This window comes from Bombyx mori, chromosome 5, assembly GCF_030269925.1.
Source record: "Bombyx mori chromosome 5, ASM3026992v2".
Classification (NCBI taxonomy): Eukaryota; Metazoa; Arthropoda; class Insecta; order Lepidoptera; family Bombycidae; genus Bombyx; species Bombyx mori.
The window spans coordinates 13,902,228-13,929,279 of record NC_085111.1 but is presented as its reverse complement, the minus strand read 5'-3'; the positions used below and the strand labels follow the sequence as shown (position 1 = coordinate 13,929,279).

The 27,052-nt window shown below is 36.8% G+C and overlaps 1 protein-coding gene across 1 annotated transcript in view; it reads left to right on the top strand.

Moving 5' to 3' along the window:
- The first annotated feature begins 2,408 nt into the window (after window positions 1–2,408).
- The window catches only part of LOC101746536 (voltage-dependent calcium channel subunit alpha-2/delta-4), a 35,252-nt gene continuing 10,608 nt past the window's right edge, over window positions 2,409–27,052 (top strand). Inside the window, exons 1-10 of the mRNA XM_012693880.4 lie at window positions 2,409–3,462; window positions 13,213–13,294; window positions 14,129–14,239; window positions 14,994–15,273; window positions 15,942–16,474; window positions 18,012–18,231; window positions 22,859–22,995; window positions 23,699–23,737; window positions 25,344–25,490; window positions 26,518–26,592. Coding sequence (XP_012549334.2) covers window positions 3,386–3,462; window positions 13,213–13,294; window positions 14,129–14,239; window positions 14,994–15,273; window positions 15,942–16,474; window positions 18,012–18,231; window positions 22,859–22,995; window positions 23,699–23,737; window positions 25,344–25,490; window positions 26,518–26,592 — 1,701 coding nt within the window. The 5' untranslated portion in view covers window positions 2,409–3,385. The remainder of the gene's footprint in view (window positions 3,463–13,212; window positions 13,295–14,128; window positions 14,240–14,993; window positions 15,274–15,941; window positions 16,475–18,011; window positions 18,232–22,858; window positions 22,996–23,698; window positions 23,738–25,343; window positions 25,491–26,517; window positions 26,593–27,052) is intronic.

The window sequence follows — 27,052 nt, the reverse complement described above, 5'->3', positions numbered from 1 at the left end:
GAAGTTCCTTATTATAAAAATATTAATTTTAAGTTCTATTCGAGGTTTCTAGAAAATAATTATTCGAGTATACATTTTTTATTATGATTTTTTTATTGATAAAAATAAATAAACTATTTCACAAAATTATCAACTTTATTTTATTCACAATGATTTATAAAAAATATATTATCATAATATACAAAGAAACAGCTATTTATATGAATAATATTAATAATAACCGTCATCACGTAGTCTATATATACATCAGACACTGTATAGCCATCATACTAAGACTATACATAAATAATAAAAATCTTACGTTACGGACGTTTTTTCCCGGTTAGGATACCCCTCCGCATTGCCACTTAAGGAACTTCGTTTCAAAAAAAAATTGACAACCTAAAGTCGACAAGATTTAAAAAACACGTCCAATGGATAACCTCTTCTATTTTTTTAATATGAAACTGAAGCGAAATATCGCATACATCGACTTACAAGAATAAAATAGATTAGAATAACAAAATCAAAATATTGTCTGAAATTAGTGGCATCCTGTTTAAAGTAAATATAATCGGTCTTAGGGAGATTACATTATAAACTTAGTTATTGATTGAAGAGTTCATTATGTAAATTCTCAAGCCAGAGCACTCAGGAACCTTTAGGGAGTCCTTACATTTTTAATGCTGACCTCGTCATGTTTTCTTCGGAAACTTTTCTTTCCGTTTTTAACAAATGATGTTACTTGTGTAATACGAAGTACCACAAAACTTTCTTTTATTGTCATTCTTCTATTGAACCAGAAAAACTTTTTTGTATTACTTATTTTAATTTCAACAAGTTCAAGTTCAACCAAAGTCGGATAATGACTGGAGAGCATTGCTTTTAATAAATAATAACGACAGACATTCTTGTGGTAAAAATATATTTAATCATTCAATGAGTTTTTTATTCATTGTCCGTCGAAAATTTTATAATAATAAAGTAAATGGATCTACAAAGCGGTACTTAGTTACAATTTTCGTGTCACCCGTTACAAGATCAGTAGTTACATAGTTACATTAGTGAGGGAACGATATAGAAAATGAAGAAGTTACAAGATCGTCAGTGATTACAGCGTTAATAATATGTAGTTACGCCTCGTGAAATCCTTAGGATATACAATTCGACTGGTAGTTTATGGATCAGAGAGAGTCACATAAGTAACTCGTTTACCGAGATGTTTCAATTGTTACTACTACTACTTACTTACTTACTACATGTTTCAATTACAAATATAACACGGTCGAAACGACAGCACGTAGATGTGTCGTGTTCTGAATTAAATAAGCACATTGAGCAGCGAGACAGTGAGAAGATAGGACTAAGAATATATTTCCAGTCAAAGTCAAAACACTAGTGCTAAGTATTTGATTAATTTGAAAATCTGACTGTTAACTGACATATAACAGTTTACAGTTTACGTGGTCAACTGTCGACAGCCGGAAAGCATTTTAAGCATCGGAAAAGGTATAATGATAATAAATTAATCAGTTAAAGTACTTTTTGTTATGACCCGGGAAAATCGAAAAAAGTATTAAATGATTTGAAATTAATTTCACATTGCGAGCTTTAGTGGGAATTTAACACCAGAATGTGAGCTCGCCTAATCATGGACCATTTAAAAATAAAATTCGATTCCAAACATAAATTGTCAAACAAGTTTGACACTAAATCATGTTTAACAGACCACCCAAAATTGCCAACTTTCAATGAAGTTAGAAAGTTCCAGTATAAATTACTGAGTTTGGAGCTTTATCCGAGAAATACTACGAAATCAGCACAAGAATATTTGGTAAAAGGGAAATAAAAAGCGTTGATATACAGGAAGACGTATATTATTATTTTATTAGCAGATTTCAGACATTTTTTCAGATGATGCCGGTAAAGTTATTTACAGATTTCCGGCAAAAGTTCAAATTACATAAAAGCATCACTTAAATGTGATATATTATTTACTCTTCGATTTAATGTTTTCAAAATATAATTCACCTTTCACTGGAATTTGTACAAATATTGAACGTTTTTTTCGCAAATATTCAGTGAAAGTATCGACTTTCCAATAAATATTCAATTAATTTACTGAAATGGTCGGCCACTACACGTGAAGCGTTTAAGACGAGGGTTCGTAAACTGTTTCTCAGAGAGTTAGCAGAGTCATCTAATTGATAATATTTATTTATATATATTTTTGTATGTATATATTTATGTATATGCACTTATTTAAATATGAGTATTTGTATCTATAAATATTATGTATGTTATATATATACACATGTGTTTAAGTAATATTACTATCACACTACACCTCATCTCTGCACCCCTCTAAGGTAGACTGTCAGAGAATGCCTATGGCATTAAGACCGCCTTAATACTGTCTAGTATTAAATTAAAGAAGCCTTTATTAACAAACTCAATTCATATTTAGGTACATACTATTAATTTTTTTCTTCTTTTTTTTCTTTGCATTTGACATCGGCTAAGATTGTTTTGCTTTCGCATAGGCCTCCCCCAAATCCAGCCATAAGTTCCGGTCGTGGCATTTCCTCTTCCACGTAGAGCCTGCAACGGCTTTTGTGTCGTCTACCCACCTTTGGAACGGTCGTCCTTTTAATATTTTCCCCTCTCGAAAGGTCATTTTATAAGAAGCAAAACAGAAAAATGGGCTAAATTACTAACTGTCTAGTATATAAAGTTATAAATAAAAATAAAAATATAAATGGTAAAATCTTTAATATGAAAACTTTTCAACTGAACCTAAACCGTGTTGTGTTGCATAAATATATTATGTATTGCAGCTTATCGTATATACGTTCGTCGTCCAGCGGCCGACCTATATCGTATCCGCTCGATTCCGCCCGAAGCTCGCCCGACTCGTCGCCGGGCCGCCCAGAATAGACGCAGCACGTGCGTCTAAAGCGACACACGCGCCGCGCGATCCGGACTCGCACCGTCGTCTTAAAGCTCACCCTCATTGAGCCCAACTCCACTTCATCACACAATCGTGTATAACGTCGTCCAAACGTAAAGCCGCCGTTTTCGTACGGGCTGGTTTCACCCCCACGGACCGCCACCGAAAACTAATAGTAAACTATTTTTAACTTCATTACGGTGAAAGCATTTAATGCGTGTGAATGTTTATGTGATGGCCTTGGTCGTGTCTCCGGCGAAAGCTTATGATATTTCGTTCAAAAATAATGTTACGCTTCGTCTAGTTTACGGGTAACATTGTCGTTTTGTGTCTTAATACCTTAATAAAATACAGTAATTACGTGCCTTATCTTCGTAAAATATTTGTGAATTTCGAGGCGTTTCGCAAAGTTAACGCGAAGTGTTCGTTGTTGGCGTGTGAGTCATCGGCCCTAATATGCGATGCTTGAAGCTCACGATCCTCTTGGTGCTGTTTCTGACACCAGATCCTGTCCCAGCCTGGCGAGCTGACATGTAAGATACCACTAGTTAGTTTGTTAAAGTTTTTTAATTGTTCTCAGAGATAGCTCACGGCTTAACTGGTATGAAGTGATTACTTTAGCGTCAAAGTTTAAGTCTCATTATATTGCATTGGTATTTTACAAACTGAATGGCTTGACTGATTAGCGGTAGAAATTGGCAGTGTAGCGTGCGTGTGTGACAGCTGTGTGTGCTGAAAATACGCCTTTACACCTATAGGAATGGTTTCATGGGTTCCAACTTTTAAACTCCATGTTATCGGTTGTATAAAACAAAAGTAATTTGTTACCATAAGTCTCCTTAAGTCCAATTATCGTTAATTTGATATTATGTTGTTAAAAAGTAAGTTTTGCGTTTTCTTTTCTATACCTAATACGAATTCGATGGCAAGAAATAGTTTACGATTCTTTCAATATTTTTACGTTTTACGATTTTCGCGAACTGAGTCGTCCGTGACCACGAAAACTGTAAAGTATACGAAACTTTGGAAATAATAGAATAACACTAAAAACGCGAGATTAAACCGTAAAATTAATTTAAATTACTTTACGATTATTTTTTGATTTTGTATTTAAATAAAATTAAATGGTGCTTAAGCGGTAATCATATTATTAATTATATTTACTCGGTAAATCTAAGAAATATGTAAAATATATCAGTCTGAGTTTCTAAGTACCTGAGCTTTGAGTTTATTGAAAGGTCAAGGTTGTGATATTTATTTACGAAGCATTTTCATAAAAAAATTATTGGTTTTAAATTTTGTTTTTTGAAGAGCGTATTCTGTTTTCGGTTATGTAGGTGTTAGTTTAATATAGAAATTTATAAGCATCGAAGCTTTTCATCCAAAAAGGTTACGATTTTTAATTGAAAAGTTGAGACATTTTTTACAATTTCTTTATTACAATTGAGTCGTCTATTATCAAAGGTGGCAATCTGTGCATTTGGACAAAAAAAAATTATTGATATTTCAATACAGATTGATTTGAATATAATGGTCTCCTTCAAAGAATACGGTTCAAAACCTGCATTAAATAAAGGTTAATACTTAACCTGTTATTTATCTAAGATGTCGTTCAGAAGAGTTTTGTGACTGCCAATGGTATTCCAAAGTCAATAATTCGTTTTTTCTGATTTACCAATAATTATCCAAAAGTCACATGGCCGGCTTTGATAATAGTCGACTCAATTACAATTTCATATAACGACTGATTATACAAGAAACGTTTCTGGGGTGCCTATGATTTGGCAAGATTATAAAATAATATTTGTGAGGTTGTTCGGACGATTGTTTTCTTCAATCATGGACTTTGTGTATAAAATATAATACGTAAGATATTAGGACAGTTTTATGTCCTCCTGTAATAGACCTCAATTTCTGTCTGGCGATGACATGTACTGGATTCAATAAATCTCATAATATCTGGATGCCGTCATGCATATGAGATTGATGCCCGAGATGTATTGGAATGTCGGTTTTAATACTGACTTCAATAATACATCTTCTCTGTACAATCATAAATTCTCAAAATAAGAGCCAATAGAATACGTGCTTAAACTAAGGGTTATTTAAAACTATTGACGTTCTTGTTTAATTTTATTTTTCCTTTTATTTCCATTTATTATTTTACTTTAATTATTTTCCATATACATATGTTTCAGTATAATTCAGGTGTGATAACGGCAATAACAAATTCACTAACATTAATAAAATAAAAACACGAATTATAAACTTTATTTTGCGGTATTATTTTGCGGTAGGCAGCGGCTTGGCTCTGCCCTTGGCATTGCTGAAGTCCATGGGCGACGGTAACCACTCACCATCAGGTGGGCCGTATGCTCGTCTGCCTACAAAGGCAATAAAAAAAAAAAAAAACTTGTGTCTTGTTTATAGGTAACACAATCGATCTTCATGATATTTCCATTGATTAAATCTTCATCTGAAAACAATATATTGTAATCTCCGCTTTAATCCGCTAAATTACCGAGTTAATCCGATCCCTGAATTGTGTTTTAGTGAGACAGTACAAGGAATATGGCACATTAACTTTACGACGCCAAAGCCAATATGTTTTAATATCGCGCAGTAACTTGTGAAATTTTGGTTATTATGTAATTAATTATGTTATTATGTAATTTGGTTATTATGTAAGTTAATTAAAATTAGCATGAACACAAAAATCACGTATCAAAATTAGAAAATTAGTTAATCATAGATAGTTTTCGTTTTGTATTATTTATTTCAATGATGGATGAATGAGCTCACGTCACATTTGGTGTTAAATAGTTTCTGGTGCCATTAGGTGTCATCATGTGACTTTTGTGACCCACACATGGCATGGTCACCAAAGTCACACTGTCCCCACTTTGAGACACGAGATCAAATAGCCAATTGTTTTCTATAAAGGCGAGCCTTCGCGGCAGAAATAAACAGGATAACCTACCCATTTTACAATACGCCCTACCGCCATTTTACCTCCTACCGGTATTTTCCATTAATTAAGGGATTTCATTGATCGGCCTATATTCTACGGTTCCCGACGTAACGTTCCGCTGATTTTTATAGCGTTTTTTTCTCTCTTCGAAACTGTATAATTTTCCGATATTGAAAACGCTAACAGGATTGACTCCCTTGATTTAAGGTGACCCGGTCACCAACATCAATAATGTCAGTATTTCGCTGACAAACTAACAACACTGAGAGCTTGTAAATAGTACAAATGCATTAAATAATAAATTATTGAATAATAAATTAATAAATTATATACACATAAATGTGTAATAATCTAAAATAACAATAAACCCTTAAATAGCAAACCGAGCTAATAATTACCTTTATATTTTTTTATCCGGTTGATATTAGATTGATATTAGAGAGAGGTTATAAAATTATTGTATTTCTTTTAAGTTTGTAGACGTATTGGAGTCAGTGAAAATTACATTCAAATTACATTCAAAGCTAATAAAAGCAAGTGAAAATATGTTGTATGAGCATTAAATTATGATTAATTAAGATTTTTTTTTAAATTAAGAATTTATTTTATTACATTTATTATTAACATAGAAGTTTAGAATTAACCAACGAAGTGTCAGATATCTCACAGTTTCGCAAATGCTACCTTTGGACTAAGTGGGATTCTAAAACATTGGACCAATTGTTACGTTGGACCAAAGTTTTGATGGCAGGGAATATTGAAAGTTGCACGGGTAGGTACCTACTCCTATTGAATATATCCGGTTTGAAGATGGAAAATCAATTTTAGAATGTACTTGAGATTTGATCCAGATATATCGAAATACAGCATCCAGTAACCGTTTCACATCAGACAGGCTATGAGCTCCACAAACAACAAAACCCAACGAAGACAAGAGCAACGAAAAGAGGTTCCCAGGCATGCGAATGACATTTCCTGCTTACTATCGTGAAGTGATAGGTTATTTTAAAGTAAAATTTTAAAGGTTTAAGCGACATTTTTGAAATATATCAGGGTAACTAATTAAACTTTAAATTTGGAAAAAATATCATAACAAAAAGAAATATCTTCATCTATTTCAATCCAGCAAACCTAATTGAAGTTAAATTCAAAACATCAAACTGTTGATACTAATACCAAATAAAACGGTCCTTTAATTACATAGGTAAATGTTGCGTATTAAGCGAAATGTCGTCTAAACCAAATAGCTTTTTACCCCTCAGTATCATTTAACAACAACGAAATAAAATGATATATTTCAAAACCTTTTTTGCGGCTTAATCTTTATTTATTTATTTATTTATTCTTATTATATCATTTCTGATGTCTCGAATACGAAAGAAAATACTAAAATAAAATGGAATTTCCCGGAGCAAACAATAATTCAGCAACAACTATTCCAACGCTGTGTTATCTTTTAAATTCTAGAATAATTACACGAAGCCAACTTAAAGCAGCATAGAACTTCAGCTCTGTTTATGACAGTTTGGAAATTAAGTAGTGAGAGTATGAATGGATCGTGCTGTAAAATTACAACATTTGTATTATGTTTTAAATTAAACGAGTTAAAATGCTTATTTGTGAATGACTTGTGCAATTAAACTTATGTACTTATTATGCCGACAAGTTGAATTGAATAAATGTAAAAAAATTTTGGTTAAATCTATATCAATGCATTCATGTTAATTACCTTTAAACTTAGTAATTATAGAGAGGTATTGACATTCATATTCATATAAACAAGTGCATCTTAATGATAAGCAGTTTGGTTTTAGGAATGGGTTATCGACTGATACTGCGATAATGACACTTAAGAGTACTGTGCAGTATTATACTGGGAGGAAGACGCCTGTGTACGCATGTTTCCTGGATCTGTCCAGGGCTTTTGATCTTGTTCGATATGATTTACTATGGAATAAGTTAGCTAGGGAAGTAAAGCTGCCGCCTGAATTAATTAAAAATTTTCAGTATTAGTATGGCAATCAAAATAATAGTGTGAGATGGGCCGGTGCGCACTCTGATGCGTACCGTTTAGAATGTGGTGTGAGGCAGGGGGGTCTAACCTCACCTTTGCTATTTAGCATATATATGAATAAGCTCATCGATGAGCTCAGTAGTGCGGGTGTCGGCTGCATGATCGATGGAGTTTCTTTTAACAATATTAGTTATGCAGACGATATGGTATTGCTGAGCCCATCCATGAGTGCACTCAGGAAACTTTAAAAAATTTGTGAGAACTATGCTGAGTCCCACGGGCTGAGGTACAATGCCAAGAAGAGTGAACTGCTAGTGTTCAAAGCGCAGAACAAAACTTACGAGAACGTACCTCCAATCTGGCTAGTGGGCGCAACGCTTACACAAGTCAAGCGCTTCAAGTACCTCGGTCACTGGATAACAGAGGATGGTACGGATGATTGTGATATAGATAGGGAGCGTAGGGCGTTGATAGTAAGATGCAATATGCTGGCCCGCAGATTTACTGGTTGCGATAGCTATGTTAAACTTACAATTTTTAAAGCTTATTGCCAGAATTTTTACGCCAGTAGTCTGTGGACCACATACACGCGGAGAGCTTACAATGCCCTACGCGTTCAATATAATAATGCGTTTAGGATGATGTTGTCACTGCCACAATGTTTGCGACATCTCACACCGATGACTTCTTTGCAATAATGCGGAAGAGAAGTGCATCGTTATTGCGTCGAGTTCGTGACAGTGGCAACAGTCTTTTGAGAATCATATCGAGCAAGATCGAGGGACTGCTGATCAATAGCCTTTGCAGTAGGCACTTGGAAGGAGAAAAATAAATAAAATAAAAAATGTAATGGTTTAAAATGTATATATATAATGAGAGTTATGTGTTAGATTTTTTAAGTCACTAACATAGATATAAGTAATTACTACTAACAAAATGTTATGGTTTTAAAAAACAAAACTGAAATAAAGAATTAATAATAATAATAATAATATTGTGGCGGGTAGCCATCATACAACGCAAGATATTTGACAGATGCTTGAATCTCGCTTACGACATTTTCAAGATGAGCTTGCATATATACAAGTTCCGAACGACAACATTCGGACCGTCGGTCTACCGAGCAATATCACCCGCTCGGTGGAAGATCTTCCTTTTGTCGTTAAACATCACTAAAATGTATACCCGATGGGTGTCGTTAAATTGTGTTAAGGATCCACCGGAGAATGGGCAGCAGCATTCTTTGAGAGTATTATATCGGCATACTCTAATCGCCAACCGGAACTTACAAGTGATTAAACGCAATGTGAGGCGGCACTGGAAGTTAGAAGTCACTATCCAACATACTTCTGCTGTGAAGCAATCACGTTTTCCGGTTTGAAGGGTGGCAGAATCGTTGAACAATATAATTGAGACTTCGACCTCGTACCTCAAGATGTATGGCGGTACTAACTTTGTGATGTTTCTAGCATTTTGAAGATTCTTTGTTCTAATACAATATAGCACCCATTAATAATACCTCTTCGGCGTCCCGAAAGCCTTCCGGAGGGAGAGGTACGGACGCTAAGCATTCGAACGAGCAAAACAGCTAGTTAAAACTTGTGTAGGTATGTTTACGTTTTCTATTCTGTTTTCTATGATAGGCATAATGTACGTGATCATGTTTAGATATAAAATTATGAACAGAATTGCCTACGGCACCAAGAATTACCCGGGTCTGAGTTATTAAATGGCATTATTTATTACATGGACATTATTTATTACATGAGTTATTTTGCTATTATCTTCTTCCTAGAGTTTTCCTGGTTTAGTGCCAAGGGTCCGCTTTCCTACTAAAATTCCTCCTCCACTTTGCCCGGTCTTCGACACCCTTCTGCGTGAGGTTATTCTCCTCCATATACGCTTTTACTACACTCAACAGCCTTTTTTAAGCCTACCGCGGGATATTGGACTTGGCACGTAGAGATTGAGGCATCTATCTTCGATTATTATATAAAATTATACAAAAAATGCATTACACAAAAAAAAAAAACTTAAGTAGATAAACCTCGTTAATCGGCAGACCGCGTCGTTTCTTTTTACTCACTCCAACGAATTTTTGAACAAATCTGTACAATATAAAACGAAAGTTTGAAGCTTTTGTTGTATAATTGGTGTTTGTTCTCCGAAAGTTTCAAATAAACCAAAGTTTGAACGTTTACATGTTTAATTATGAGTAAACTCATATCCAACGTTGTTGCATATTCAAATATTAAATTAATACGTTTCTGCATATTATTTAAAATGAAGTTTGACATAAAAATATGATTTACTAGCGACCCGTCGTCGCTTCGCTTCGGAAACATTAAAACACACATGAAACCAAAAAAATAAAATAAAAAAAATTAAAAAAAGTAGCCTATGTTCATCAGGGACAATATCGGCTTCTAATGGAAAAAGAATTTTTCAAATCGGTCCAGTAGTTTCGGAGCTTATTCGAAACAAACAAACAAACAAATCTTCCTCTTCATAATATTAGTATAGATATAGATATAGATAAGATATCGGGCGTACGATCTGTATGTACATCTCAACTACATTTACTAACACTGTAAATAAATTTAATGGGTTACTCAATGGAAAATCGGGTAACGGATTTAGGTAAAATTTCGCATATAGTTTATAACACGTAGGATAGTTTTATCATGGTAAATAGCATGACCCGGGCAACGCCGGGTATATCAGCTATAATAAATACGAGAGTGTCTTCACTGACTTGTGATTATACGTAGTTTATGGTCAGAAAGGGACACAAGCAACTCTTTACAGCGGGTTAATGGAGCGAGTTTCATCATTCCAGAATTACAAATTTAATGCGTTCAGTAAATGAATAAAGTGCAACTCCCTTAATCATTTTTGTTTAATTGCTTATATGGGTGGACGAGCTCACAGCCCACCTGGTGTTAAGTGGTTACTGGAGCCCATAGGCATCTACAACGTAAATGCACCACCCACCTTGAGATATAAGTTCTAAGCTCTTAGTATAGTTACAACGGCTGCCCCACCCTTCAAACCGAAACACATTACTGCTTTACGGCGGAAATAGGCAGGGCAGTGGTACCTACCCGTGCGGACTCACATAAAGTCCTACCGCCAATAAACATATTGAGTTCTATTGGTAGAGCATATTGTATTGTCTAAATATTCCTAAGCCAGTGCAATCAAGCTTCGACTTCACGTTCCGAGGTGGAATGCTGGAATGAAATTGTGGTTTCTCTCAACGCGAAATATGCGTCAGCTGGTCTCTCCAAGTAATAAGTAAAATACAATTAATTACATTGAATAATCAAGTGATTCTTGATTGAACGCGTGAGTTCCATCGCAGGCAGTACAAATGTTCTAAAAATATTCGCGCCCCAAATAAAATGCCCGTAACCACCAATCTCCGTTGTAGATAAAGCTAAAAGTGATGCTTCGAGTGCCGATAAAACTAAATTTGCTTGATCGATACATCGATGGTTGGTACATTGGTTAGATAAGTAACTTTAGTGCCACTACAACGTAAATATCGGTACAGCTAATCGGTATGTTGTGACACATTGAATAGCGTCAGCCGTAATATGAGAGAGATTAGGGTTGCATATTCGAGATTGAAAAGCTGTCAGTATATTTTTAGTTCATCTGTAAATAATTTGTACGTGATGTGAACTGACTGGTTTTCTTCCAATCTGTGCGACGATTGCTCTAAAGCTAGATTACCTTAGCAAGTCAAAAACACAGACCTTTTTCATTTACGTTTCATAATATATATTACCTTTTATAATATGTATTTTAACTACGGTAATTGCGATCAAAATAAAACCGGGAATGCAAACAGTCTCTGACAGCCGAACATTAGTTACAAAAAATATTCAAAAACTCATATGGCAAAATTTTAAGGTCACCACTTTTTCATAGCTATCTTTATCTGTCTGTATGTTTATTTCTGATTGATTCTGACGATACGTCGTTTTCTTGTTAGAGTCAGAAGAAATCCTCCAAGGCTCTGCCTAATAATTGAAAAGCCTTATCTAATATTTGAGCACCGATTAAATTTTTACCGGAATATCGGCCATATTTTTTGTGGCTCCTTACAATGTTATTTTAATACACAATCGGTTGATTATTTCTGCTAGTGGTAGGACCTCTTGTGAGTCCGCACGGGTAGGTACTATCACCCCGCCTATTTCTGCCGCGAAGCAGTAATGCGTTTCGGTTTGAAGGGCCGGGCAGCCGTTGTAACTATACTGAGACCTTAGAACTTATACCTCAAGGTGGGTGGCGCATTTACGTTGTAGATGTCTATGGGCTCCAGTAACCACTTAACATGAGGTGGGATGTGAGCTCGTCCACCCAAATAAGCAATAAAAAAAAATCTGATCTTAAATGTTATAATATATTAGTAGTATATTAATATTGTAATATATTAGTTTGAAAACATAATATTCGTTAAACTGAACTGAACAGTTCTGAAAATAGGATAAGCAATAATTACTTTAGGATATTCACGTCATAATCCAATTCCAATTCTCGAGCATTCCGATCGTGAGATCGAGTTTTGCCTAATCGATTTCTGAGAGTAAAATATAATTCTGTTTTGTAGGAAAATTGTATTGTTGTTTAGTTGTATTTATGATGAAATATTGTTAGTTTCGAAGTATAACTTCTTCTTGATATGAGTGTAACTCAGATCTTTTGTTTTTCTCATTTGGGTGAACGAGATTATGGGCCACCAGGTGTTAAGCGTTTACCGGAATTTATAGACAAGTCTGAAGTGTCAATTTTATAGTATAACAGCTGTCCTTTCAAATTGAATCGCATGAGTGCTTCGCGACATAAATATGCAAAATAATGATAATTATTATGCGTCCTAAGAATACGCTCCATTGCTAGCAAATGGCGGTAGGCGATCGTAGGACGTTTTGTGGTCACCCTGCCTATTTCTGCAATGAAGCAGTAATGCGTTTCGGTTTGAAGGGCCAACAGTCGTTGTATTGTAAAAACTAAGACCTTAGAACATGTCTCGTGCTGGGTGGTGGCATTTATGTTGTAGATATCTATGAGCTCCGTTAACCACTTAACACCAAGTCGTGAGCTGGTCCATCCATCTAAGCAATAAATAAATAAAGTGCAGGCAATGATTCAGGATATAGTTTCTAACCTAATCTAATACCAGGTGTGTCGTGAGCCATGACGATGCAGTAGAATATCATATTATTACAACGCATAACTGAGTGGCACATTAATTTGCTGAATATTTTACTTGAATTTTGTTTCCAGAGTAAAAACTTGGGCAAGAAACTTGGGCGAAGAGATATGGAGACTCAGCGAAGCACTCACAAAATCAGATCAAATCAGAATCGTGAGTTCGAATTTTTATTTACATATTTATATGAATGTTAAACTCGCTGGTTTGTATCGTGAACATAAGTGTTTCAAATATATTTTATACGTACTTTTGTATTCGTTATTTTTTATTTGATTTTAACTTGATATTGATATTGAGTTCCTGTTGATATTGAAATTTAATCTATCGGATTTCCATAATTTTTTGCGCTTTTTTTTGCCTACCTATGCTAATAGCCTTTAGAGGTTATTTCAGCTTCGCCCTAACGTATAGGTGAGCTCATGGGGCTCAAACCTGACGATGCTGCTAACACTGGCCCTAGCAAGAGCAGTGCTTCGCAGAATCTACCGGATCGGAAACGCGACCCACTTTGTTGTTGTTGTTTTGCGTTGTTGAGCGCTATAACATGTCTTTCTTCAAACGACGCTTGAGGAGAGTGCAAGAGCTTGACTGTGGCCCTAGCATTACTCACGTCCATGAGCGATGGTAGCCACTCATCATCAAATGGGCCGTATGCTCGTCAGCTTACAATAAAAAACTGATATCGATTAATAACAGTTGAAGAAAAAAATACCAGACATGTGTAATTAAAAATTATCTTTATCAATAACATGCACAAAAGAACCAAAGAATGAGAAGAAAACAAGTTTAATACTTCTTTAGTTCGTTTCAAAACATGGCTTATACATAAAAAGCCACTCTTTTTAACGTGTTTATCGGAACCCGTAGATACTACAGTCGAAACTGTCCCCCTAAAGTGGTTAAAATACCAAAGCTGCGATAAAATATAATCACCGGCCATAGCATAAACTGGATTCGCTCCGAATCTTATTTGTCTCAATTCAACAGAAATACAAACAAATGAACGCGAGCGTAAAGAAGAAGGATGGCAAACAAATATTGGAATCGTCTCTACGTTCAGTTAGTACAATGCTTACAAGGAAAATTAACGCTGTCAAGGTAAGTTCCCGCATTCCCGTTTAATTACAGTTCTTAATAATACATTTGTAAAGTAGTATAGGACGTCTAGTAGCAAGGTGGAGCGAAGACATGAGCTGGATAGCGAGCAGTGGATGGAGACAAGAAGCCCAGGATTGGGTCGCGTGACGTGCCTTGATAGAGGTCCTATGTCCTATGTCCTATGTCCAACAGTGAACTATAATACGCTGTTAACAATACATTTCATGCTCAATTTCTATATTGATATGAATTGCTAATGAACACTAAAATAAATTTAAGGTCGTCTTCGTTTCCATTGCTTCTTTTTAACACGTTTTTATTGCCTTTGCATATACATATGTATGTTTGTTTTGTCTTTTTCACCGACTTCAAGACGCCGATCAACTTGAAAATTTGCAAACGCACTAACAATTGTTAACAATTCAATCTTTTTATAACTTCATTCAAATATCTTGCTCAGTATTATGAACAGGGTAAAATCTAACATTAAGTTAAATTAGTTCAGTTTGCTATTTAAGCGTAGTTTTTAGTATATTTTACATATATTAATCAGTCGATGCTTTCAATCAAATTTCTGAATATTCCGTTGGATAAATACCATAATTTATTATAATACTTACTATTCCGCCTACAGCGCCACTTGTTTTAGTCATACTTTGAATAGTATTTTTGAATTCCCATTGATTATTTAACAATATCATTTGATTTGAGAAAAATATTGGCTCTGAGCTTCTCAAATAGTGTGTGATTTCAGTGCATTCACGAAACAGCGATACAAATAGCAAGGAACTTCAATTATGTTAAAAATGCATCGGAAATACAGGATTTTACATATTGTTCGGCTAAATACTCGAATTTCACATACGAGATACCAGGAGACAAGCCCGTTTCAGATGAAAAATCTAAACCGAAGTTCACAAAAAACAATCCACACTACACTACAGTATCTCTAGTGAGGGATTCGCATTTTTATGATATTAACGTCAATACGAACCACAGCTGTGTGCACGTTCCGACAAATATATTTTATTTAGGTGAGTGTTTATAATAAAATACGTTTGAACTAAAATACTTACGTATCATTCCTCTTTATTATCGACGTAAATTTCCGATACAGAATGTTAAATAGTAAAAAAATATTCTTTTACGATAAATCGATAAATTTGTCGATCATCCGAGCAATCACACCCGCTGAAATATACTGGCGGTAGGACCTCTTGTGAGTCCGCGCCGGTAGGCACCACCACCCTGCCTATTTCTGCCGTGAAGCAGTAATGCGTTTCGGTTTGAAGGGTGGGGCAGCCGTTGTAACTATACTGAGACTTTACTACTTATATCTCAAGGTGGGTGGCGCATTTACGTCGTAGATGTCTATGGGCTCCAGTAAACACTTAACACCAGGTGGGCTGTGAGCTCATCCACCCATCTAAGCAATAAAAAAAAAATCGTTTGATAAAATTTGTAAGTTAACCAAACTTATTATTTTCGGATAAAAGAGATATTCTAAAAATTTCGATTAAAAAAAAACCTAATGATTTCTTCAAAATCTTCAACAAACATTAGTAGAGCACTTTGATTTATGTAATAAAGATTTGGGGTACTAGTTCCCTTGCCACAATTAAATATGAAAAATATTCTACTATTCAATCTAAATTTACAAAACCGTTAGAATAAAATCTAAGCTATGCATTTAATTTTACAGAGAATAACGTCTTTAATGCAATAGAATGGTCAAAAGAACTGAATCAGGTATTTACAAAAAACTATCAGTCGGATCCGTCTCTGTCGTGGCAGTACTTCGGTAGCTCTCACGGAGTTTTAAGGTTTTACCCCGGTATGCCTTGGAATACAAAGGAAGTAGATACGTACGATTGCAGAGTTATGTCTTGGTATATTGAAGCCGCCACTTGTTCCAAGGACGTCATCATCCTGTTCGACATATCTGGTTCAATGACCGGATTCAAGAATTACGTGGCAAGAAGAACTTTGCGGTCCTTATTGGACACTTTGTCGAACAATGACTATGTTAATGTTTATAAGTTTAACGATACGGTAACCGAAGTTGTGAAATGCTTTAAAGGATTGGTTCAGGCCACTCCCGAGAATCTTAAAACTATTACCGCAACTTTAGAGCCTTTTGTCGACGCGGAAGGACACTTGAAACCTAATGTACCTTTAGCAGGAAACGCCAATTTAACGGCCGCATTCGTGAAAGCTTTCGACACTTTAAAAGAGGTGGGTTAAAGTGTAATTTTATTTTGCAATTACTTTTTTTTATTACGTTACTTGATTTATCCAACTGATGTTAGAGTTTTCATCCTATCATTAATTTTGTTGCAATTAATGTGTACTTTGTTTTTAGTTATTATTTGTTGATCAGCCGAATTAACAGGACTATTCTGAGTTATTTATTTTTCTATTCCACACCGAGTAGCGTGTTTATCTTAGAAAAATTGTATTGTAAAATAGTCTGTGAATTTACATGTTTGAGCGGATAGCCAAGCTGTCAGCCCAGCAATTATAATATACCTTAGATAAAATGTCATTCTCATTCGTCATTCTTCATACGACGTTTCAAGAGTATTTGGTCTTAGTTAGAGGCTTGATGTTATAATCTATTAGCGATGGTACTACTCACCATCGCCTGATGGTGTCACATGCTCATCTGCCTTTGAAGGCAATAAAAATAATTCTGCTAATTGGATTGTCGGTTGTCCCTTAATAATTACACTAGTTGATGACCGAGCTTCGCTCGGTTTTTTTTTGATAACGCCATTTTGTTGTGTCTTTAAAGCGATTAGTTGCCCTCAATTAAGAAAAATTGTATTATTATTCGCCAATAGATGTCGGGAAGAGTTGATTATTGAAAACACGAATAAAACAACATTTTCTGAAAATAAATCGTACCTAGATCGATTTATCGCCCCCGAATTTATGAAAATCGTTGGAGCCGTTTCCGAGATTCAGATTATATATATATATCAATATACAAGATTTGCTCGTTTAAAGGTATAAGATTACTGAATTATGTTTATGGTTATGAAATGTCATAGTAACCTACGAATAAATAGACTTATTATTTATTCGTAGATCGTAACGGAGTAAACGACTTATGGAGTTTGATATATAATAAGTACTATTTAGTACTAGTAAACACTGAAACATTTTATATAAGTATTTGAAGTAGCTCGTGTTTGTTAATATTGACGAACCTGCAGCCCATCTGATAGAAAGTTATATACATATATCATGAAACCAGCAACACGAAGCTTCTTAAACATCTTATTACGAGACATATCTTAGAATTTAAAATGCATTGTGTGATTCGGAATTTGATTGTAATCCCCACAAAAATAACGAAAAACAGATATACGGAATCCAGAGTCTCATGTCACGTCAGAGTCTCATGTCACATGAGGAGTTGCACCTACCAGATGGTCATTCTTCTAGTTTATGAGTTCACTAAAAATGAAATAATTGAAACGACATGTACATATTAATGCTCAGTTTAACAAATAAAATTTATTTTTCCCAATAATAATGATTTTTATTCAGTAATAAATTATCTAGTAATAAATGCATGAGTTAGAGATAAATTTGGACAACTAAGCCTCCTATTTAAAATATTCATGATTATCTAAACGTATGATACATTGCTTGAGATACAGGTTTTATCACCTAGTTCAAGCACAGATGCAAATTATGATTGTGTTTCTACTTCTATGTTAACAATAAATAAATAAAATAAAAATAAATCTTTTTGCATGTATAGAGAAGAAAACAATGCAATGTGAGCAGTACACAGGGCTGTAATCAGTTGATTATGGTGATAACAGACTACGTCGCCGGGAATCTTAGTGACGTGTTCGAAAAATACAACAGAGTTGTCGTCAACGGAAAAACGTATACTCCGGTCAGGGTATTCACTTACCTCATCGGAAAAGAAGTTACAAATGTACCAGAAATAGAATGGATGGCTTGCTCTAACAGAGGTATTTTTAAATGAAAATTTGCTTTTAAATGTTTAAGATATAATATAATCAACCTTAGATAATTGCTAACCCTTTGAAGCCATCGTGGCCTAAAGGATAAGACCTCCGGTGCATTCGTGTTGAAGCGATGCACCGTTGTTCGAATCCCAGGCGGGTACCAATTTTTCTAATGAAATACGTACTCAACAAATGTTCACGATTTACTTCCAAGGTGAAGGAATAACATCGTGTAATAAAAATCAAACCCGGAAAATTATAATTTGCGTAATCACTGGTGGTAGGACCTCTTGTGAGTCCGCTTGCTATGAGTGAGCTCGTCCACCCATCTAAGCAATAAAAATAAAATAACGCTAGCAATAGCAATGTTTCGCTGAATCTATCACCGAAAGCTATTTTTACCACCGGCCCATTACGCTAAATCATCAGATATGTACATACTACTGACTGTAGTAGAAGTGAATTAGAATGTTATCTATGTGAAAAGTAATTGGCAGTAATGATACCTACCTACATGTATATTTTTTATCCCAAACATAAGATTGGTTAAATATTTAATTTGATGCTTCCTGCCTTAAAAAGATACTAACTTTACAGAATATGAGCCGAGATGAACGGTATATTTTTGAAGAACGCCCAAAATATGTGTAGGTACATTTCTTTCTAAACAGAAACAAGTATATGACATTTCGGTCTTTCCCCATTGAAAATTATATACCGTACAACATACAATCTTCATCTTGTTCATCCCTTATTTAATCCCCTTAAGAGTGTAATTTCCAAAAATCCTTAGTGAATTTTTACGGTATAAAACCATCAATTGCCCAAATTTCATTTTTCTAGCTTCGATAGTTTATGTTCTGCGTTTATGAATTAATTAGTCAGTCAAGACAGTACATTTTAGATATTATCAAAAGTTTACTTGTCTCCATTTTTAATTTTAGACTTTTTATAGATCCTTGACTTTTCTCCGATAGTACGTGTACGATAGTAAACGAATCTTGTAATAATAAAATCCTTATTTTCATGTCTTCAAGGTCAATTGAGGTCAAGGTTTACGTCACCTTGACATAAATTTGAGTTAAACACGTATTAGAACTTATATCTCATGGTGGGTGGCGCATTTACGTTGTAGATGTCTATGGGCTCCAGTAACCACTTAACAGTTTTTGTAGTCTTTTGTAGTCTTTTGTAGTCAAACCACTTTTTGTAGTCGTCGTGGCCTAACGGATAAGACGTCCGGTGCATTCGTGCTGAGCGATGCACCGGTGTTCGAATCCCGCAGGCGGGTACCAATTTTTCAAATGAAATGCGTACTCAACAAATGTTCACGATTGACTTCCACGGTGAAGGAATAACATCGTGTAATAAAAATGAAACCCGCAAAATTATAATTTGCGTAATTACTGGTGGTAGGACCTCTTGTGAGTCCGCGCGGGTGGGTACCACCACCCTGCCTATTTCTGCCGTGAAGCAGTAATGCGTTTCGGTTTGAAGGGTGGGGCAGCCGTCGTTACTATACTTGAGACCTTAGAACTTGTATCTCAAGGTGGGTGGCGCATTTACGTTGTGGATGTCTATGGGCTCCAGTAACCACTTAACATCAGGTGGGCTGTGAGCTCGTCCACCCATCTAAGCAATAAAAAAAAAAAAAAAAAATCTAAAAATAAAAAAAAAAAACGATAAATTTAAGTATGACCGTTGATGTACTGTTACAAAAATATCTATTACCTCCGTAATATCATGTTAGTAAACAGTTTTATTACAAGATAGATTACTCGAGGCCTATTTAAATTTATTGCGTAAAATATTCGCAAACAAACATAATCGATTTAATGAAATGAATAATGGGTCTGATGTGGTAATCTGCGTTTTAATATCGTTAAGACATTAAATTTGTATTGTGTGTTTAATTTTTCTGTAAATATTTACTTTTCGTAAAGATTAGATTCCATTAACGAGTGAAAGAAAATTTATCTTGAATATAATAGCGATACGATTAATGGATAATTTTAGGAAGAAAGTTTACGATCACGGCAGCATTTTTTAGAAAAGTGGGGAAGTTTTGATACCTTTGGTAAGCTAAGGGAACCACTGCAGCAAATGGACATCTCCGGGTGGCGCCACCCCTCTATCGAATTACTATTCAATGCCAGCGCTATTTCCTGTGGCAAAACAAAACAAGCTTACTTTCTGAATTGATTTTTTTTTATTGCTTACATGGGTGGACTAGCTCACAGCCCACCTGGTGTTAAGTGGTTACTGGAGCCCACAGACATCTACAACGTAAATGCGCCACCCACCCTGAGATATAAGTTCTAAGGTACTACCAAGGTATAGTTACAGAGCAGTACGGCTTCCGGGAGGGCCGTTCGACCGTGGATGCAATTCTTCGCGTGCGGTCCCTCTCGGACGAGGCCGTTTCTCGGGGTGGGGTGGCGCTGGCGGTGTCTCTTGACATCGCCAACGCATTTAACACTCTGCCCTGGACCGTGATAGGGGGGGCACTGGAGAGGCATGGAGTGCCCCTCTACCTCCGCCGGCTGGTTGGGTCCTATCTGGGGGCCAGGTCGGTCGTATGTACCGGGTACGGTGGGACCCTTCATCGTTTTCCGGTCGTGCGTGGTGTTCCGCAGGGGTCGGTTCTCGGCCCCCTCTTGTGGAATATCGGGTACGACTGGGTGCTGAGGGGCGCCCTCCTCCCGGGCCTCCGCGTTATTTGTTACGCGGACGACACGTTGGTCGTGGCCCGGGGGGATGATTATAGGGAGTCTGCCCGTCTCGCCACAGCGGGAGTGGCCCTCGTCGTCGGAAGGATAAGGAGGCTGGGTCTCGACGTGGCGCTCAGTAAATCCGAGGCTCTGTGGTTTCACGGGCCGCGGATGGCGCCACCCGTTGACACCCACATCGTGGTTGTAGGCGTCCGGATAGGGGTCGGGGTGCAGTTGAAGTACCTCGGCCTCGTGTTGGATAGCCGGTGGGCTTTTCGTGCTCACTTTGCGGAGCTGGTCTCCCGATTGATGAGGACGGCCGGTTCTTTGAGCCGGCTGCTCCCGAATATTGGGGGACCGGATCAGGTTGTGCGCCGCCTCTACGCGGGGGTGGTGCGATCGATGGCCCTGTACGGTGCACCTGTGTGGGCTGAGCCGCGTAACCGGGCCACTATGGCTCGGTTCCTGCGCCGGCCGCAGCGCACCGTTGCCATCAGGGTCATCCGCGGATATCGCACCGTCTCCTTCGAGGCGGCGTGTGTTTTGGCGGGGACGCCGCCATGGGAGCTGGAGGCGAAGTCGCTCGCTGCCGACTATCGGTGGCGCAGCGAGCTTCGTGCTCGGGGCGTGGCGCGTGTCCCCGAAAGTGAGCTGCGGGCGCGGAAGGCCCATTCTCGGCGGTCCGTGCTCGAGTCGTGGTCGAGGCGATTGGCCAACCTCACGTGGGGGCTACGGACCGTCGAGGCGGTTTACCCGGTCTTTGATGACTGGGTGAATCGTGGCGAGGGACGTCTCACCTTTCGCCTGGTGCAGGTGCTGACCGGGCACGGATGCTTCGGGAAGTACCTGCGCCGGATAGGGGCTGAGCCGACGACGAGGTGTCACCATTGTGGACACGACCTGGACACGGCGGAGCATACGCTCGCTGTCTGCCCCGCTTGGGAGGTGCAGCGCCGTGTCCTGGTCGCAAAGATAGGACCTGACTTGTCGCTGCCTGGCGTCGTGGCGTCGATGCTTGGCAGCGATGAGTCATGGAAGGCTATGCTCGACTTCTGCGAGTGCACCATCTCGCAGAAGGAGGCGGCGGGGCGAGTGAGGGAAAGCTCTCCTCACTACGCAGAAACCCGCCGCCGCCGAGCAGGGGGTCGGGACCGGGGTCGTATCCGTGACCTGGCCCCCTAAGAACTAGGGGTCCCACCCGTTTTGTGCGGGGAGAGACCCAGACGTGGGGTGGCGTGCATTGCACGCTCACCCGCAATAGGAAGCCGGGTGATGGTAGACCGCGTTCCCCCGTCCGCTCTGGGGGAAGGTGTAACGCGGCGCCATCAAAGCGGGCTCTCGGCCCGCTGAACGAGGTAACCGGTGGTCGTGTCGCTGGCGGCCACCGGTCCGGCGTCCGTGGGACGGTGGGATGGATGTAATGTGCTCTGCGTCAACCCTGTCCCGCCGTTTCAATAGCCCCGACTGGGCTCCGGCCCGGTCCGAGGTAGGGCGCCGGTTGTGAGCGGCAGGAGTTTTTAGTGAGGGTCAACTCCCACATACCCCACCTGCCGCGCGGGTGGGGATCCGGCGATTTTCTCCTGTGGAAAAAAAATAAAAAAAATAAAAGGTATAGTTACAACGGCTGCCCCACCCTTCAAACCGAAACGCATCACTGCTTCACGGCAGAAATAGGCGGGGTGGTACCTACCTACCCGTGCGGAATCACAAGAGGTCCTATCGCTAGTATTAAAGTAATTTCTATAGTTAAAGAGGTATGTATGTATATTAGTCTATTAGTTTACGTGCGTCGTAGACTATTTTTGTGATTGAATCCCGCGTTTTTTATTTTCATTCCTTTATTTGGAACGTTTCGAACATTTTTTTTGTGAATACGACGACCAAAAGTTATTTTAAAAAAGGGACTGTTATTTTTTTAGGTTATTTTGTACACATACATTCTGTAGAAGAAGTACAGCAGCAAGTGTTGAAGTACATCAACGTGATCGCCCTTCCCATGATCCTAGTGGCAGAGAAGCCACCTCCAACGTGGACCCACGCCAATATAGATTACACGGTTTGTTATATATTTGTTGCTTTGCTATTATTATGTTTATGAAGTTTAGTGAACTGTAATTCGAGTCTTATCGAAATATTAGATCAATGAAGAAGTATTTTTTTATTTTTTTTATTGCTTATATGGGTGGATCACAGCCCACCTGGTGTTAAGTGGTTACTGGAGCCCATAGACATTTACGACGTAAATGCGCCAGCCACCTTGAGATGTAAGTTCTAAGGTCTCAGTTACAACGGCTGCCCCACCCTTCAAACCGAAACGCATTACTGCTTCACGGCAGAAATAGCTGGGTGGTGGTACCTACCCGGGCGGACTCACAAGAGCCACCAGTAAGTAATTAATTACCTCTACTGTGTTTAATTGGCGTAGATTGGGAAATGGGCTCATGGCCTATTTGTCCGATATCGGAGTCCATATTATCTTTTAAGGCAGACTAGTGTACGACCCACTTGATGGTAAGTAGTTACCGTCGCTCATATAGATCACCAATATAAGAGGCACAGCCAAGCCTCTGCCTACAAAAGATAGTATAATAAGATAAATATTCGATTACTACAAACGGGTGATCAGACAATGGTAGAAGTAAAAAACGACCAAGACTGTCGTGTCCGAGTTCTCATATTCGTAAATGAATAAACTTTTATCATTAAAGATTCTGTGACATTGACTTGTTATTCCACTCAAAATCAAATATTATTCACAGAGGACCGCGAAATGGGATGTCAGCGGTGATATCGATAAGGTATGTACATTTATGTATCTCTTCCACATAGTATTTAATTTGCGGCACCTACGAATAAATAATAAGTATTTATTCGTAATAAATAATAAGTATTTATTCGTAATAAATAATAAGTATTTATTCGTAATAAATAATAAGTATTTATTCGTAATAAATAATAGGTATTTATTCGTAATAAATAATAGGTATTTATTCGTAATAAATAATAGGTATTTATTCGTAATAAATAATAGGTATTTATTCGTAATAAATAATAGGTATTTATTCGTAATAAATAATAAGTATTTATTCGTAATAAATAATAAGTATTTATTCGTAATAAATAATAAGTATTTATTCGTAATAAATAATAAGTATTTATTCGTAATAAATAATAAGTATTTATTCGTAGTGCGGTACGAAGTAAGTTTTGCAGTTGTATTGCTACAAGAAATATTCTCTGTACTACTCTTGACAATATAGATGCCATTTTATATCCGACTAGCGGCCCACTCCGGTTCCGCTCGGGTTTTTAACAAAAATTCCAACGATATTTGACGTTGTTTTATTTTTTTAAATAAAAGAACACTTAATGCGGCATAACTATAATAGTTAGACATATTCTGTCGCGACACTTTTTGTAAATAATGATCTGTTCTACAAAGTCGTAATATATTATTTTATTCTATCATCAATAGTTTTCGCAGGGCACGCGATGTAAAGAATATTTTAGGTATTTTTTTTACACCTTGGGTTACATTATTGGAGTTTTAGTAAGGATCCCTGATTTTTTTCAAAAAAGATTATAGCCTATGTCACTCAGGAATAGTGTAGCTTCCAAACAGTGAAAGATTTTTTAAAATCGGTTCAGTAGTGTCGGAGCCTATTCAATACAAACAAACAAACAAATCTTTCCTCTTTATAATATTAGTATAAGTATAAAAGTATAGATTGCCAATGGTACCAATGTTTGCGAGCTAAACGGGCTCTTGGATTAATCGATCCACAGGAAGGTAGTTGTCAAAACGTGTGCAAATATTTTCAAGCATTAAAGACTTAAATTAGGTGCTCAGTCTGGAAACTTAAAGACCAAAGAGTGTTTGTTTGCGCCTATCTAACACACAACACAAACTGTCTTGAATACTTATGCTATTAAAAGCTATGCATAATTCGTTATGCCAAAATAGATAATGAAATAAAAAGTATGCAAATCAAAAGGATCTCTTCGGATCCCTTACTCTGCAACCCAACCTAAAATCCTTATCTTAAGGAGCCTTCAAATTTTTTATGTATGTTAAGGCCAGGTTACAACAATATTGATTTTGAAATTTCAAAATACATCTCAAAATATTTTAGTGCTTTATCATTATAAATTTAATTTAAGTTTAAAATTATTTAAAAAAAACCCTAGACCTGCTGTCAACCTCTTTTTTTTTATTCATTCATTAACAAATTATTTAATTCAATCGCCATCTCAAAAGCAGATTATCGCCGGAAAAATCGTTAGGAATGCGCAGTAGTATATTAATTTAATAATAAGCCAGGAAAAAATCGAACGATGTTATTTTGTGGACATCCAAATTCTGAAGTATAAAGTTGGTCATTAAATCTTAATGCAATGTTGTAGCCGGGTGAGGACAAATTAGTGACTTCAGTGGCCATCCCAGCTTTTGATTTCAAAAAAGACGATAACAGCAGTAATGCGAGACTGCTAGGCGTTGCAGGAACTGATGTCCCCATCGATAGCATAGCCAAATTGGCTCAACCACATCAGGTACATGGTAAAATTTGTTTATTTTATCATTATTCAAATAGTATAGCCAACCAGAACTTCTTGGTATTAACCGATGACTGTAGTACATAAAGACAGATATAGATAATATAGTTTCTATCAAAGTACACAGTTGAAAATTCTTGTATTCAAGCATATAAAAGCTTCCATATTAAATAGGCTTATAAGGGTTCCCGGATAGTTACTGAAGCTAAAACCGCAACAATCTACTATATTTTGATGATTATTTGGGGATATTTTACCTTGCTGGTGACCCGGCTAGTGAGCTTGGTTTTGATTGTCGAATCAATGTCTTTGTTGAAGTGTCTTGGTTTTTGTGGTCTGTTTGCTCTAGTTCTTATCTTCTTTTTTGTATGGATGTGTTTCTGTTACACATGATACAGAAAGAAATCATAGCTAGAGTTCGTTGAATAATAATAATAATAATAATAAATGGAAACAAATTACGCACGATCAACCGACTCCAAATTAGGATTCCTTGTATTATGGGTACCATAGACTGACATTTGTATGTACATACTTTTTATTTTTCTATTATATACACATAAACAAATAAGAAACGTTCAGAAAAAGAGCAAACAAACCTATTCATCACACGAACATTTACCCGATCGAACCCACGACTCTTGGCGCAACAGTCAGGGGCGTTAATTACTGCACCACCGAGTCAGTCCGTGTGGACATAATTTATTTATTTATGGTTAATGTATACGACAAACAAACATTATTTACTAAGATATATCAAATGGTAATTTCTGCACTGTTTTAAAGTATTTAAATATAATATGAGTTTTTTTTTAAACGTAAATGTCGCTACCCACCTCGAGACATGAGTTGTAAGGTTTCCGTTTTAATAGTACAACGACTGCCCCACCCTTCAAACCGAAACGCAAATTACTGCTTCACGGCAGAAATAGGCAGGGCGGTGGTACCTACCCGTGCGGACTCACAAGAGGTCCTCCCACCAGTAGTGTTGTAAAACTTAAAAATAAAAATTGTTTGATTTCAGTTGGGAGTTAATGGTTATTCTTTTATTGTGAGTAATAATGGATATTTGCTTCTACACCCTTTGCTCATAACATCGGTGAGTATCTCATATTTTATAGAAATATTTGATGTTGCATGATAAAATACTGATAAAGTTGAGATTTTTTTTGTTGAAGTTCCCACCCAGCGAACGTAGGACACATTTTTAAAGACTTTATTTATTTAATTAAAAAAGGCACAGATATAATTTGCAAATAAAGACGTAATATATTTTCATTAACTTTTGCATAGCGATCCTTATAAATTGACTAACTCATTATACAACTTCATTGATAAGTTCATTTTATTTTAGATATAAATATTGAACACCAAAATTAAATGATTAATGAATAACTTATATTTTTATAAAAAAATATTTAGAAATTCTCAAAAAACATGTTACGTAATAACAAAAAACCTTTGCTACTCAAAACTACATTGAAAAAAAAACAAATGCATCGACATTTCGACTGTCCTACTTGTTTCTTTTATACTTTTAAAAGAACAAGACCATGGTT